This window comes from Chionomys nivalis, chromosome 2, assembly GCF_950005125.1.
Source record: "Chionomys nivalis chromosome 2, mChiNiv1.1, whole genome shotgun sequence".
NCBI lineage: Eukaryota > Metazoa > Chordata > Mammalia > Rodentia > Cricetidae > Chionomys > Chionomys nivalis.
In genome coordinates, this window is record NC_080087.1 from 43591055 (window position 1) to 43606576 (window position 15522).

Sequence of the window (15522 nt, forward strand, 5' to 3'; positions counted from 1 at the left end):
AGAATTTTTAAAAGGTCAACTGCTTAACACAATTCACTAAAATTCATTTTTCCCATTTTCAACTCAGTTTGAAAGCTAATTAAGTGTGGTGTGTTGGAGCTCCTTCAGTGTGGTAAAATTAAACATAGCTGGCTTTATAACTTGCCATTTAAAAAGTTAGTGGCTGGTTGTTCTGTACTGAAAGAAAAACACAGCTTTGTAGACACACCACTTGCCAAAAAATCATTTCTATTCCAAAGGTTTCTGATTCCAGACCAACTTGTGTGTTAATGAGAGACATTTCAAATTTTAGAAGAATTAAATTTTGTGTCATTAGATTTTTATATATCTGGATCAATTGGAAATAAAACTATCTTCCCTTTATATTATCATCTACCTTACATTTTCAAATGATTTGCATATCTGGAGTAGATACTCTTTTTTTAAGCTCTTTGAAAATGATAATGTACAGCATAAAGTTTCTTTTTTTCATTAAATTTATTTATTTATTTATTAAAGATTTCTGCCTCCTCCCCACCACCACCTCAATGAAATCTCTTCTCTAGGTGACTGAGACTAAACTCATACATAAGGATTTTGTTTCTGTTGATAAATAAATGTGAAAGGCTGATGTTGTTAGAATAGTAGAATTCTTAGAAAATACTAAAAGTTGACAGTGCTTGCTGGGGATTTAGGTGAGTCTATGAGTAATTATGGTGTCATACCAATGCTAAGCCTTGCTGGAGATGCAGATGAGAACATGAGTAACTATGGTTTATAACAAAGCTAATCTTTGTCTGTACTTTGATAAATGGTTTGTGTACCTTTGGTTAATTGGTACTCTATGAACTTCCTCTAATTTATTACATTTAATCCTTATTTAAATAAATTATTTGCTACTAATTATTTTTAGATCATCTCCAGTTCATTGAAGAGTAAATTACAGGATCGAAAGTGTTCACACAACTGATTTGAGGCAAAAGATTAGGTCATATCTGAGACTGTGCAAACAGTATTGTGTGTAATGACTAGAATATTTCATAGACATGTACTGTAGGACAGTACAGTCTCAAGACATTAAACTAAGCGACAGGAATCTAGACATTGTGGCACAATGCCTATATTGTAAAAAATGAAAGACATATCAGTTACAGGCTTTGGATAACAGATTTTCCACTGCTATCTTACACTGTTCTCTCCACTATTATTGCTTTCAGAAACAGAGGACCCACGCATCACATTTTCAGTTGTTATCTACCCCAAAATATTTTTATCTCCTATCACAAGAAGTGAAAATTCTTTTAAAAATTCAGTTTTAATTTTTATAGTATACATATATGCATATACATATATTCCTAAGTATAACCCGTTCAGCCCATGTGATTACATAAATGAACACTTCAGAACTAACCATTTGGCACTGGACCACAGCTAGTGAAAACAAGAGGCTGTGGATTTGAAAGAAAGAAAGGAAAAGTAAATGGCAATATTTGGAAGAAGGAAACGAAGGGGAGAAATGTGATTAAATTGTAACCTCAAAAATAAAAACATAAAGTAGTTCAGTTCTAGGTTAGTTATGGTGGTGCATGCCTTGAATCCCAGCAGTTGGGAAGCAGATGCAGGTGAATGAGTCTCTGTGAGTTCAAGATCAGCCTGGGCCACAGTGAGTACCAGGCTAGCTAGGGATAAAACAAACAAATAAATAACAATAATAATAAATATTAATAATCCAATTCTACTTATTAAAGACTCCTTTTCACATGGATCTCAGGATATAAGGCTCACTTTTTGAAGACTTTATTATCGTTTTTCCTTCAATAGTATCAGTTATAAATAACATTAATCCTCACACAATTTCCAACTAATTCTCCAAAAGTGTTCTTCCGATTTTAAATTAATGGTGATTCATTATTTCAACCCAGTAACACTTGAAAATTGAGTAGATTTTTTAAAATAAAGTTCCCATATTGTGAGCATATTTCCATAGGGAAAGTGAAACACATCATTGTCCAAATTCACAAATATATCAAAAAGCATGTACTCTTTAAGTGTAGCAGATACTTTTATCATGTATTGTCGTTTATACTTCTATTTATACTTCTTTTATTATAGCAATGTATTTAAAATATTGGAAAACATTTAATAATAATTTAATTAATCATTTTAATTAAAATGAAACTAAGCTAGTAAAGATGCCTTCTAGTAAGATATACTAAGATTCTAAATTGATTGAAGCATGGATTGTTCATCCAATATATATGGTGTTTAATTTAGGTATTAATCTTCAAGCCAATTTAAATGATGGCGTGCTTGTTAGATGGCTTTTTTTCAGGCAAGATGAATATCCCAGCAGAGCCAACTTCTCTGCTGTGTTTTTAAATGCTCTGGGCACAGATCTGAACAGAATCACTCCTTTTACAAACAAGGTGTGTTAATGGGCCCTTACACTTAAACAAGCTTCCACGGCAGAAAATCTATCAGGATGTGAGGAAGAAGACATCCTAAACAGCAATAAGCCTAGGAGGAATTAGTCTGCAGCACTTCATGTTGGTTTCTATCTGATCGTGTCTCCATAGTAAAGGGAATTCTCTTGAACTTCAAATTAATGTAGTTTATGTAACCACAGACTGTTTATTCATTTCCCAATGCCCAGACCCGAATAAACACACAGAAGCTATATTAATTAACTACACTGTTGACCAGTGACTCAGACATATTTTTAGCTAGCTCTTACATCTTGAATTAACACATTTCTATTAATCTGTGTATTGCCACGGGGCTGAAGCTCGCCAGAAATTTCTGGGTCCTTCTATTTTGGCAGCTACATGGTGTCTCCTTGACTTTGCCTACTTTCTCGCTACATTTCTTTTTGGATTTCTTGCCTGGCTTTGCTCTGCTAAGCCTTTGGCCAAAACAGCTTTATTCATTAATCAATGGTAATAAAACATATTGACAGCAAGCACAGAGGGGAATCCCACATCAGTTTTAAAGTTTATACTATCCATCCACCTTTCCTTTAATTGTAAATATCTATTAACTCTTAACTGACAAATAATAATTATGTATGTTCCTGTGGTTTATCTGTGGTTTATTGTAATATTTGGATGTTTGTGTAAAATCTCAATCCAGTTAATTACTATATATATATATTACTATATATATATTACTATAGTTAATTACTATATTTATCTGCTCACCAACCTAACCTTTTTTATGTAGAACATGGCTGTATTTTTTTTTCTGCTTAACACAATGTTTTTAGGTTCCATGTATATGCTCAAAAAATCATAATTTTCTCCTTTTTAAAAGTTTTATGTATCCATTGGCATTTTTATGGACACTAATTTGATTGCATATCAAGGATACTATGTATAAGGTTGAAATGTTCAGGAGTGGATTGAGTCTCTTCAATTCTTAGGGATATCTACCCAACTTAGACATCACTGTATCAAAAGCTAATTCTAATTTTAGGCTTTTGCATAACTTACATATTAGTTATATTTTATGTTAATATAAAATGCCAAGCCCATAAAGCCAGTTCATGTATTAGGATCGAAACCTAGTGCCATTGTCCTTGGTTTCTCATCAGCCTTCATTGTCCGCCATGCTCAGAGAGTCCAGTTTCAACCCATGCTTATTCAGACCCAGATCAGCTGGCCTTGGTGGGCTCACAATAAATCAGTTCCACTGTCATAGTGGGTGGGTGCATCCCTCGTGGTCCTGGTTTCCTTGCTCATGTTCTCCCTCCTTCTGCTCCTCATTTGGACCTTAAGAGCTCAGACCGTTGCTCCAAACTGAGACTCTGTCTCTACCTCGATCCATCGCCAGATGAAGGTTCTAAGGTGATATGCAAGATATTCATCAGTATAGGATAGGGTCATTTCAGGTTCCCTCTCCTTAGTTGCCCAAGGTACCAGCTGGGGACATCTCCCTGGACACCTGCTAACCCCTCTAGAGGAAAAAAAAAATGCCAAGCCCAATCATCCTTAGTGAGGCTTCATCCAGCAACTGATGGAAACACAGATGCAGAGACCCAAAGTGAAATATTAGGATAAAGCCCCAGGAATCCTGGGGAAGTGGGTGAGGAAGGATTGTAGGAGACAGAGGGGTTAAGGACACCACAAGAAAACCCACAGACTCAACTAACCAGGGGTCACAGGGGTTCACAGAGACTGAACAGAGAACCAGAGAGCCTGCACATACCTGACCTAGGATGGACCTGACATTCCAGGTCCTCTGCATATAAGTTATGATTATGTAGCTTGGCATTCTTGTGTGTGTGTGTGTGTGTGTGTGTACTCCAACCCACATCTTTCTCCTCCAACTCCCATGGTTCCCCTGTAACGTGCGCCTCTCCCAATTGTTGGTCCTCTTACTTTTGTGAAAACAACCCATTAAATCTAATTGATAATGGCTTTATATGTGTATGGACCATTAGTCATTGCAAGATCAACATCCCAGTACTCAGAACCCCCAAACTAATATTCTCCCTTACCTGGCAGCCATCAGCTGCCAATAGATCCTTAGTTGGGGTGAAGACCCTTATCAGTTGTTTGTGCCAAATGTAATAAACCAAAAACTTTGTCATTTGATCACACTATGAGAATTTTCTTAATATGTTATTGTATATCCTTTATACTTTTGTGGCCCGAATTACATATTTATGACTTCCATTTTGTGTGTCTAATATAAAATATTTTTGATTAATTATTATTTGCTTTTTATAAAAATAGTTGTTTGTGACATTATTGATTATTGTGGATAGAAGTATTGCAATGACATTTTACTTACATTAACTCAAATAATTTGAAAACATGTGATAAGATATAAAATTGAGACTATTAAAATGAATAAAAGCACTAATGTGTATCCTTATATTGTTACTCATTGGAAATTGCTTTTTTGATTGGACCACTTACTACCTACTTGAAAAAATCAAAGTTACTGTAACTTCTGTGGTAAAAATAATTCTGGCTATACAAATTGGGTTGTATAACTTATTATTTCTAGATATTGACAATCTATTTGATAGGATATTATGATCTTTGACATTGAAAAGCTTTCCCTATAATTTAAGGACATGCTATTTTTAGAATTATTAACTTATAGCTCAATAAATTGAGAACATTTTCTCTGGCTCTTAATTATGCTTTGTTTTCTTAGATATCAATAAACAATTAGGAGACATAATTGTGATAAATAACCATGATTGTGTGCTAAATTAATTCTGTGAGCAAGTGCAATCATAGTATTGAACAGGGAACAGGGTTTATCAAACTTTGATTTGTATTGGGTAATCCTGGAGGGTTTTTTTGTTAACAGTTATTTGCTTATTTTATATTTGAATTTATATATTTGTATGTGAGTACTGTATTTACATCATTTCCATCTCATGTACTCCTGCCTCCAGCTTCCATTCCTGCCCCTCCAGTTCCTCTCATCGTTATGACTTCTTCTTTTATTATTATTGTTATATATGCAATATATGAATACATGTGTATATTTATAAATACATATTACTGAGTCCATAAAGTATTTTTATAATGTATACATGTTTAGGGATGACCATTTTGGATTGGGTAACCTATCAGTGAGCTCATCCCTGAAGAAGACTGATTCTGCCCCTCTCAGCAGCCATTAGTTTTCGGTAGCTCTTCACCAAGGGTGGGGCATTTTGAGATGGCCCATATTCGTGTTGGAGCTTAACTGGTGATATCATTAATCAAGTCTTCTTTGGGTCACCTTATTGTTAACAGTTGTAACTCCCTGTCATATATTGAAAAAACTATCTCATTGCAGATATCCCTGTCTTCAGGCACTATAATCTAGAAGACACTATCTTAGTAGATTTCCTAGTCTTCTGGTTCTCACAGTCTTTCTGAACCTTCTGTCATGATGAACCTTATGTGTAAAAGTTGTATTATAGAAGTATTAATGGGATGACCACCCCACAGTCAGTTTTCTCTGCATTTTTGGCAATGTGGATTTCTGCATTGGGCTCTATCTGCTGTACAAAGAAAAATCTTTTTTTTATGAGGTATGAGAATTATATTTATTTGCTTGTTCCAGGATGGATATTAAAATAAAGTTGGCAATTTTACTGGCTTAGGAATGTGGTGGTTGTTGGTTCTCTTCCAGGGTCCTTTACCTCACTATTCACACAAAGCTGGCTGGGTGTACAGTGCCCTGCATGAATTTGCTCCTATTGAGTATGTCTTGAGTTGTATCTTTGATTACCCTTGAGATGTAAGTGCCACAGTCTCACCCTTGCATCTAACAGAAAGGCACTCACCAACATTTGTCCATTCTAGCTTTAAATCTTTTATGAGTATAGAATCTTGAGTAAGTACAGAAACCAGGAGGGCAAAAAGAACTAGGGTAGAAATAGAATGAGCTGTAGCAAAGGGAAAAGTAGGACCTGGGTGCTGTGAAGGCAGAAGTGGAAAAAGCTAGATGGTACCTTATCTAGCAAGAGGAATGTTGGAGGGAAATTGAGGGAGAGGAAAAGAGGAGTTGTAAAGAACACCAAGGATCCATGGGTAATTGGAAAAATACATAGAGGAACATTTTATTTTAACTAAGAAAAGCACATTATATATATACACACATACATACGTATATATGTATGTATATATGTGCATGTGCATACATGTTTATACATTGAAATAATTTAAGTTAGGCTACTTGAGGTGATAATGTTCCACACAACAGCAATAAACAATTTAGCAAAATCTCAGGTGGTAAACATGAGAAACCTCATTTGAGTTGTTGGTCAAGGGAGTTCAAGAGACTTCCTAAACAATAGAAGCTATTACCATTTCCTTGGTTGCTTTCTGGACTTGAAAAGAAAGTACTGTTGATGGAGACTAAGCCCATCTCAAACACAATGCTTGGAGAAATTGAACTGGAACTTACATGTACCACCCAATCTCCCCTGCCACCAGAACTAGTTCTGGTCACACCCAAAGGTGTCAGGAGAATTGACAAGGGAGAAAAGAAACTAAAATTCCTCCTCAGCTGTAAAGCTGACAAAACACAATAGGAAAAAAGTTTTAATTTCAAACTTTCTTTCAAATATATTACTGTTGCTGGAGAACTACCGCCTTACAGATTTTTCTCTAGTAAATGTTTTACATATTTCCTTTACATTATTGCCTAAACATTAACTTTATCTAATGCATCCACTTAGACTATACATAAACATATGTGTTTGTGTGTGTATGTGTGTAATACTCAATCATAAAAAGATAATCATTTTTTTATCTGTGACTTTTCTTATATTTTTTTTAAGATTTAGACTCAATCAATGTTATCTTAACTGATATGTGAGCTGATATCAAATCAGGGCTATAAATGGCATATCTGATACTACAATTTACTGGTGAGATGTAGTGGGAGCTGCGGGCTGCGTTCCTGCTGCCCCAGCTCCTGGTTGTCTGGCTAGCTTATGCCCTGAAATAACAACACACAAACTGTATTCTTTTAAACACTGCTTGGCCCATTAGCTCTAGCCCTTACTGGCTAATTCTCATATCCCGATCAACCCATCTCTAATAATCTGTGTAGCACCAGTCTTACCAGGAAAGATTCAGCATGTCTGACCTGGCGGCTTGCTTCATTGAGTCTGCTCTGGAGCACAGTGGCATGGCATCTGCCCCAGAGGGAGAGCTAAGGCGTATGAGCTCACTTCCTCTTTCTCCCAGCATTTTGTTCTGTTTACTCCACCCACCTAAAGGCTAACCAATCAAATGGGCCAAGGCAGTTTCTTTATTAGTTAACCAATGACCTTCCTCCATCAGTGAGATTCCTTCATCAGGGCATCTTTGTTCTCTTTCAATGTGCTCAGACCAGTCATTATTAATAAATTACAAATGTGCAGCCATATACATGTATCAAGACATAGTATATCAAGACCTAGCACAAATGCTGTTAATACCCCTTTGGGATAACTGTTTGCAATCTAAGTGGTCCTCAGAATCATATGAGAAAGCTCCTAAATGACAAACTTTGGGAGGGCACATCTGAAAAGTTTCTTATGATTCACGCAGTGGTGGCACACATCTGTAATTCCAGCACTCAGGAGGCAGAGGCAGGCGGTTCGAGGCCAGCCTGGTCTACAAAGGAAGTTTTTGGACAGCCAGAGTTGTTACACAGAGATCCCTGTCTTGAAAAACCAAACACCCAAACAAACATAAAGGGTTTCTTATGGAGCAGATGTCAGATGTGGGGTGAGGACGGTTTCTTAGACAATGAGGTTGCTCTGGGAACTGTAGTTGGAATTCCTTACAATTGGACACAGACTGATAAGGCTTCTCAATGAACACGTAAACACTTGATAAAACCTGGACGAGTCACAAACAGGTGTTTTGATTTAATAAGACCAAAGTAATTGATTGCAATGTATTCTTAAATCTCTAACTATGTATTGTAAAATTTTTAAGATTCCACTCATTTTATATTAAGGCTTTATCTCTTACTTAATGTTAATTCACTTATTTAATGATATTTTATATAAGATTCCTCAAGCAATTCTGCCAGAGAAAAATCTCCACATATTTTATTTGCATAAAATGATATTATATTCAAGAATTTTATGAGTCTGTAATTGTGCTATAACTGTCTAAATCATATTAAAATTTAGTATGATAACCCCCCCAATTTTGGAAAAAACTAACTTGCTTTCTTTCTTTAAATCAAGTAAAAGTAATCACTCAAATTATGAGTATGGTAAATAAATTCCTGAGCATTTGTTTTCTACTTGTACATGAAACTTTCCCTTTTTTTTTTAACCTTAAATTCAATTTTTAAACAATTCAATAAAAAAATGAGCCTTGGGCACTATAGAATAACTTCTGTGTTTATCATTTTGAAGGTAATTAGAAAGTCTGAGATCAATATGGAGTATAAAATTGCTTCATTAATAATTTAATATATTCCTCCAAAATATGTTTTATTAAAACTATAGATGTGTGGAACATAACGACCTAAAACATGAGGTTCAGACTACCTGACCTTCTACAGAAGATTACAAATCCCTGAACTATCTGCTTAGGCTGGGATAAATGTGTCTGTACTCAGTCAGAGCTTCCAGTTCAGTAGATAACATTAATAATTCTAATAAAATTATAAAATATTCAAATTATTCATCTAGCACAATAATGAACTAAAATTGATAGGTGTCAAAATTAAAAGTGTGTGCTTAACTTTATACATAAAGTTATGCTGCACAAGAATTGGTGAGCATCCTAACTTTACTAATGAATGCAATCACACTAAAATTCTATAATTAAAATGAATCACCATTAGCATTTTTATCATGAGCAATAAATAAAAATGTTATAAGTGCTCAGTAAAGAGGAACAGCTGAAATCTTTATTGTTTAGTTTATTTTAAACACATCTGAATTCTATGATATTGAATGATAACAATTCAATAAGCATTTCATGACTGACATCTTTAATTTCTTTCAATGTTTCACAGGCAAAGATGTGAAGCCCATACCACCACATATATTATATGCATGCCTAATGAATGAATAAATCAGCAGAAAATCACAAATATTAGATGCAAGTTTTTTATAGATTCATCTTTGCCCATTTTAAATACTATTCTGAAAGTTGGTTGCTTCACAGTTTTGTCTGTACACTGTGCATAGACTCCAATTATATGTTTTGCAGTATACTATGCTGAAAATTTCCTTTTTCCTTTATTTTTGATTCACTGGAAATATAACCATCCTTAACACTGTCACTAAGAGCTTTAGTTGGAGTTTACATTTTTTGTTAAGAAATTTTTCTTTTGATCGGAAAGAAATGTCCTTTGCTTGTTTCATATTAAAATATAATTGCTATGATGTAATAGAAATGCATGTGTAGAAAAGAGATCAATTACATTCATTATCATTATAATTTAAATTTTTAGAGCCACAAGTCAAAAAAGAAGAGAAGTCAGGTATGTATTTGAATGTACAAATTCATGCATGTATTCCATATTTATAGTGAATAGCATATCTCTTTGAAATGTTATGGGAAGATAGATTGTCATATTTAAGTAAAATCCTGGTCAATTGTTGTTTCTGTATAATTATTCCCTCCTGACCCATTTTCCTTCCACCACTTCTCAGTCATTCAAACAATTGCCACCCCACACAAATAAATAAATAAGTAATTAAATAAGTAATCAATTAAATAAACAAGTAATAAAACAGCAGGCCTTTATAGACAAGATTGTTATGCTACTTATTTTTAAAGAGAACCTATATTTCTGACATTGTTGCAGTCCTGAGGTATCCATTTATACCTTACAAATGTACCTTGAGAATTACAAATATATAATATTTACTCATTGAAGGAAAAAATAAAACAACAAAGCTTTTTGTAAATTCATCTAAGATATCAACTTCTAAAAAACATGGTATGCATATATAAACACTACAAGAAGTTTCTATGGTTTAAACAAAGCAATTGGTCCTTGCTTGACTCTTGCCAACCCACATCTTTAAATTTTGCAAGCACAGATTCCTGTCAGGTAAATCTGTCACCATACTTCTCTTTCCAACCTCCTGACTTAGTCAATTCCATAACTGATAGTATGCAGCAGAAACGTTTTCAAAAGAACTCACAGCATACGACTGTGAAAACAGTTAAAATTTGGATTCATGGCTGATGAATATATTAGTGCTGTAGAATAGAGCTCAATAAAACATTACAACTGATGACTCTATAATGTATGTTTATTCCTTCAGTTACCGGAGGCTACAAATCCAAAATCAATGATTTGGTTGAGCCATGTTTTTTTTTCTGAAACCCACAAAGAATCCATCCTTGCCTTTCTTGACTGCTAATGCTTACCAGCATTCTAGCTGTGCCTTTCTTCGCACAGACTACTCTAACTTCTGTCTCTATGGTTACATGGCCATCTTTTCCATGAGTGTGTTTTGTTTCAGTAGCTTTCCTCTTAAGAACTCCAGTCACAGTGGATGAGATACCTACCTCCACCCCTTTTGTTACATCCTAACTAGTTACATATTAATTACTACATTATGTGTTAAACACCTAACAATTACAGATATTGCCATTTTTAGGTGATCTACATCAGCTTTGGGGGAAAATATTCTCTACCTGTGAATCCATAGTGAATGATTTGCTTACAAACAAAGTGGTGAGACAGCCATTAGGTGCACATTCTCATTGTAAGTGGAAAAATTATAAGTAAAAATAAGGATGTTATAAGTAAACAAGTTCTCAATCCTGGCTAATTTCAAGTCTTCAGAATATTCTCTCTGTTTCTGTTTCTTCTGAGCTTGATGGGGTGGTAGGCGCATATCAGGCCCTTGCTAAGAATGGCTCCACCTTTTTTAGTCATTTTTTTCACTTGATTTTGTCTCTGTCCTTTCAATTGTGTTGTATTTGCTTAGTTAAAATTCTCAGGAGCTTGATTCATCTCACGTTTAATCCATGATAATTCAATGAAGACAGATCCTCCATAGCTCTTTCCTTGGCCATTTTTCTTTTGTTTTTATAGAAGTGACTGGTTGGATCAAGCTGATTTACACATAATTTCATTCTTTTGTCCAGGTACAGTTAGACCTGTCTGTAGGATGATTAAGGACTGGATGAAATTTTCTCAAATCACTATGGAATGACTTATTTTTTATAAATAGTTTTGATAAATAGTTTTCCCATTCTCTTATAAGGGACAGATTGGTATTAGTCTACACACACTTTATCATGTTCTTGGAATATTCTGCTATTAGAAACTCAAGTTATTTGATTGCAATTTTGGACGTTCAGTCTACAGAAGAACATAATTCAGTTAAGTGCTCTGCCTTTCAATAAATACACCCTCTTCTTCAATGACCAAGATTGATCTCATTCTCTTTCCTTCTTAACTGTCTTCAGAACAGTCTTTAGTGTCTGTTTTTATGTAAATAGTAATCTCTTCAAGTAAATCCAGGCTCTTTTCATGCATTTCACAAATTTTTCAGTATCTCCCCACTATGTTATTCACAGTCTACATCCATATTTGCATATGTTATAGCAGTATCTCACATATCAATACAATCTATGAGTTTCTATGAAAGGAATAATGTACTCCAAGCTGTTTCTTACAACAACATGTGTGTTCCACCACAACTATACAGGTTGAATGACATTCCTTTTCCAAGCTTAACCGAAATGTCTTCTTTGCCTCTTCTAAGTTTTGGTGGTTACCATTAATTCATATATTCCCTAAGATTTAAATTCATCATCACTTCAATCTCTGCTTCCATTGTCACATGTCCATCCTCTCCCTCTCTGCCTCTTATGAGGAGCCACTCAACCCTAACAAAGTCTCATCTCATCTTAATTCATTACACCTGTACTAACCCCGTTTCCAAACAAAGTCACTTTGCAGGTATTGATACTGAGGACTCAACCTATTTTGGGGGCATACATTCAAACCATAATAGTATATATCTAAATTCCTAAATTAAACAGATAGCAATTAGGTCCCTTTCAGACAATCTCTTCTAATTTTGTGGTTGAAATGATTTATCTAATATTAGTTTAGAACTACTTTTTACAACTAGCTTGAAACCAAGAAGACAGTTTAGGTTTAAATAAACTCTCAACTACCTGTTCACCTGAGACACACTTTTAAAAAACACCTTAATGACAGACAAGTAGATAGTGGGAATCTATCTACTGTGTTCAATAATCATTCCTTAACAATGCACTAAGGATCTGGAATAATAATTAGCAAAATTCTTCACTGTCTATGGAGATAAACACAAAATATTTTTTTATTGTTTATTTATTTATTAAAGATTTCTGCCTTCTCCCCACCACCACCTCCCATTTCCCTCCCCCTCCCCCATCAAGTCCCCCTTCCTCATCATCCCTAAGAGTAATCCAGGTTCCCTGCCCTGTGGGAAGTCCAAGGACCACCCACCTCCATCCAGGTCTAGTAAGGTGAGCATCCAAACTGCCTAGGCTCCCACAAAGCCAGTATGTGCAGTAGGATCAAAAACCCATTGCCATTGTTCTTGATTTCTCAGTAGTCCTCATTGTCCATTATTTTCAGCAAGTCCGGTTTTATCCCATGCTTTTTCAGACCCAGGCCAGCTGGCCTTGGTGAGTTCCTGATAGAACATCCCCATTGTCTCAGTGTGTGGGTGCACCCCTCGCAGTCCTGAGTTCCTTGCTCGTGCTCTGTCTCCTGCTCTTGATTTGGACTTTGAGATTTCAGTCCAGTGCTCCAATGTGGGTCTTTGTCTCTGTCTCCATTCATCGCCTAAATGTTTTTCTTTGGGTTCACCTTCTTAATTAGCTTCTCTAGGACCACGCATAATAGGCTCAACGTCCCCTATTCATGGCTAGAAACCAAATATGAGTGAGTACATCCCATGTTCCTCTTTCTACCCCTGGACCCAGCAATACCACTCTTGGGAATATACCCAAGAAATGCCCTATCATACAACAAAAGTATATGCACAAAATATTTTTAATGATAAATTTGTGCTTTAGTTTATTCCATTAAAGTCACTTCTTTTTGTTTTTTTTCTCCTTTCAGAGCCACAAATTAAAAAGGAAGCAAAAACAGGTAACAATATTGTTTATAGTATTAGAATTCATACCTCCCACAGGCTGAAATTGAAATTTTCACTGACTACCAACAGAATTTCCACAGTCTCTCAGTTAATTGTGATTTTCCCCTTTCTATTGTCTAATAATATTTCATAATACTCTAGTAAAATTCAGATTTCTATTTTGTGAGATATGGCTAGAGTATGGCTTTATATAAGTGATTCTCAACCTTTCTAATGCCATAACCCATTAATACAGTTCTTTATGTTGTAGTGACTCCAACAGAAAATTATTTTATTGCTACTTAATAATTGTAATTTATTACTGCTATTCATCATTATGTAAATGTATGATATGCAAATATCTGATATGTGACCCCACCCAAAGGGGTCAATGACCCACTGGTTGAGGACCACTACCTTTTTTAATTGTTTATATTGAGCTATGTATTTTTCTCTGCTTCCCTTCCTTCCTCTGCCCTCCCCTTATGCCTTCTCCCACGATCCCCATGCTCCCAGTTTTCTCAGGAGATCTTGTTTTTTTCTATTTCTCATGTAGATTAGATCCATGTATGTCTCTCTTAGGGTCATCTTTGTTGTCTCACTAATTTATATTTAACTTAGAAATTACTCCAAGATTTAGAATGTTCTTCTGAATGTTTTGATATCAGGTGTGATCATGTCTGTTTTGTGGCTTTATTTATATCAATTATTACAACAGTCACAAACACAAAGTCGTGGGCTCTTTGGGAATGAGGAAAGCAATGACTAGTACTCAAGAGGACGCCTATGAAGTACAAATGAACACTGCACTGTTACTTTCTTCGTTAGGGAAGCACACAGCACAGCAAGTGCTATCCTTATGCAATAGTTTTGGAGATAGTTCAAAAGGCCAAATTCATACAATTAGTTTTTCAGTATTTTCAAGCTAACAAATGTTGGAGCTAAAATTCTACACCGTGTCTAATTTTTTACAATGCCCTGAGTAATTTTCTTGAGAAACCATCCTAGAGTAACTGTATCATTTTATTAACAGCTGAGGTTGACCTGAAAAACACGATGACCTCGTTTAGTTTATACTGTCATGATTAAATCCTTGTTTGGTACCAACTGGTTGCTGACCTGAAGCAAGTTTGTGAAAGCCCTCAAGCTCTATGGAAGCCATTCCTTCATTATGAGAAATGATGTAGCAAAATCTTTCGTTATCAACTAATCTAAGAATCTAAATCTAGCTTCATGTACAGTGTAGCCATCCCCCTCCACTCCTCACGAGAATTTACTCAGCAGTTATAATCATAACTTGTTTCTGGAGGCTCTTGTAAATAATATTATGTGTGCATACATCATACATAAATGTCTATCTACCTTTTTATATTTTTCTCATGTCTCTTGTTTATTAGAGGTGAGCACATTTTACCAGAAAGTGTGTTAATTTTAAAATTACGAGTAATTCTTTACATTGTGTGTGTGTGTGTGTGTGTGTGGTGTGCATATACTCATGCCAAGGTGTGGAAATTGATATCAGAGACTAACTTCTGGAAATAGGCTTATTTTTTCTACATTGTGAGTTTTGAGGAGGAGGAAGTTTAAATCATCAACAAGGTTTGGTGGCAAGTCCAAACCTGATGAACCAATACATAGCTGTTGAACCACATCACTGATACAGCATTAAAAATAAAGAGCCTTTTAAAGCTAGTTATACTTAATACCACTTAAAACTTAATATTAGTTGTTTTAAAATATTGTATTTGTTAGATAATTTATTAAAATTTTATTCTTTCAGCTCTACCTGACAAAGCTCAAACACACAGTATGTATTTCTGTTTCTTCTGTAATGCTCATATACAGTCTTTTAAAAGAGCATTTTTCATTTCCAGAATTGCAAAGTTTAATCTATGCTTCTACATTTATGCTTTACAAAAGCCTGTGTTTTGAAAATTACAGGTGTTATATAAAGAAAAAGTTTTGTATGATTG

At 35.0% G+C, this 15522-nt stretch overlaps 1 protein-coding gene across 11 annotated transcripts in view; it reads left to right on the forward strand.

Moving 5' to 3' along the window:
• The window catches only part of Trdn (triadin), a 377801-nt gene that overhangs the window by 320701 nt on the left and 41578 nt on the right, over positions 1–15522 (forward strand). For 5 of the 11 annotated variants that reach the window (XM_057761731.1, XM_057761734.1, XM_057761735.1 and 2 more), the window contains 3 exons: positions 9901–9930; positions 13534–13563; positions 15330–15356. The exons of 2 other annotated variants lie outside the window; for them this stretch is intronic. In XM_057761731.1, coding sequence (XP_057617714.1) covers positions 9901–9930; positions 13534–13563; positions 15330–15356 — 87 coding nt within the window. The remainder of the gene's footprint in view (positions 1–9900; positions 9931–13533; positions 13564–15329; positions 15357–15522) is intronic. 4 more of the 11 variants (XM_057761736.1, XM_057761738.1, XM_057761737.1 and 1 more) reach the window with 2 other exon arrangements.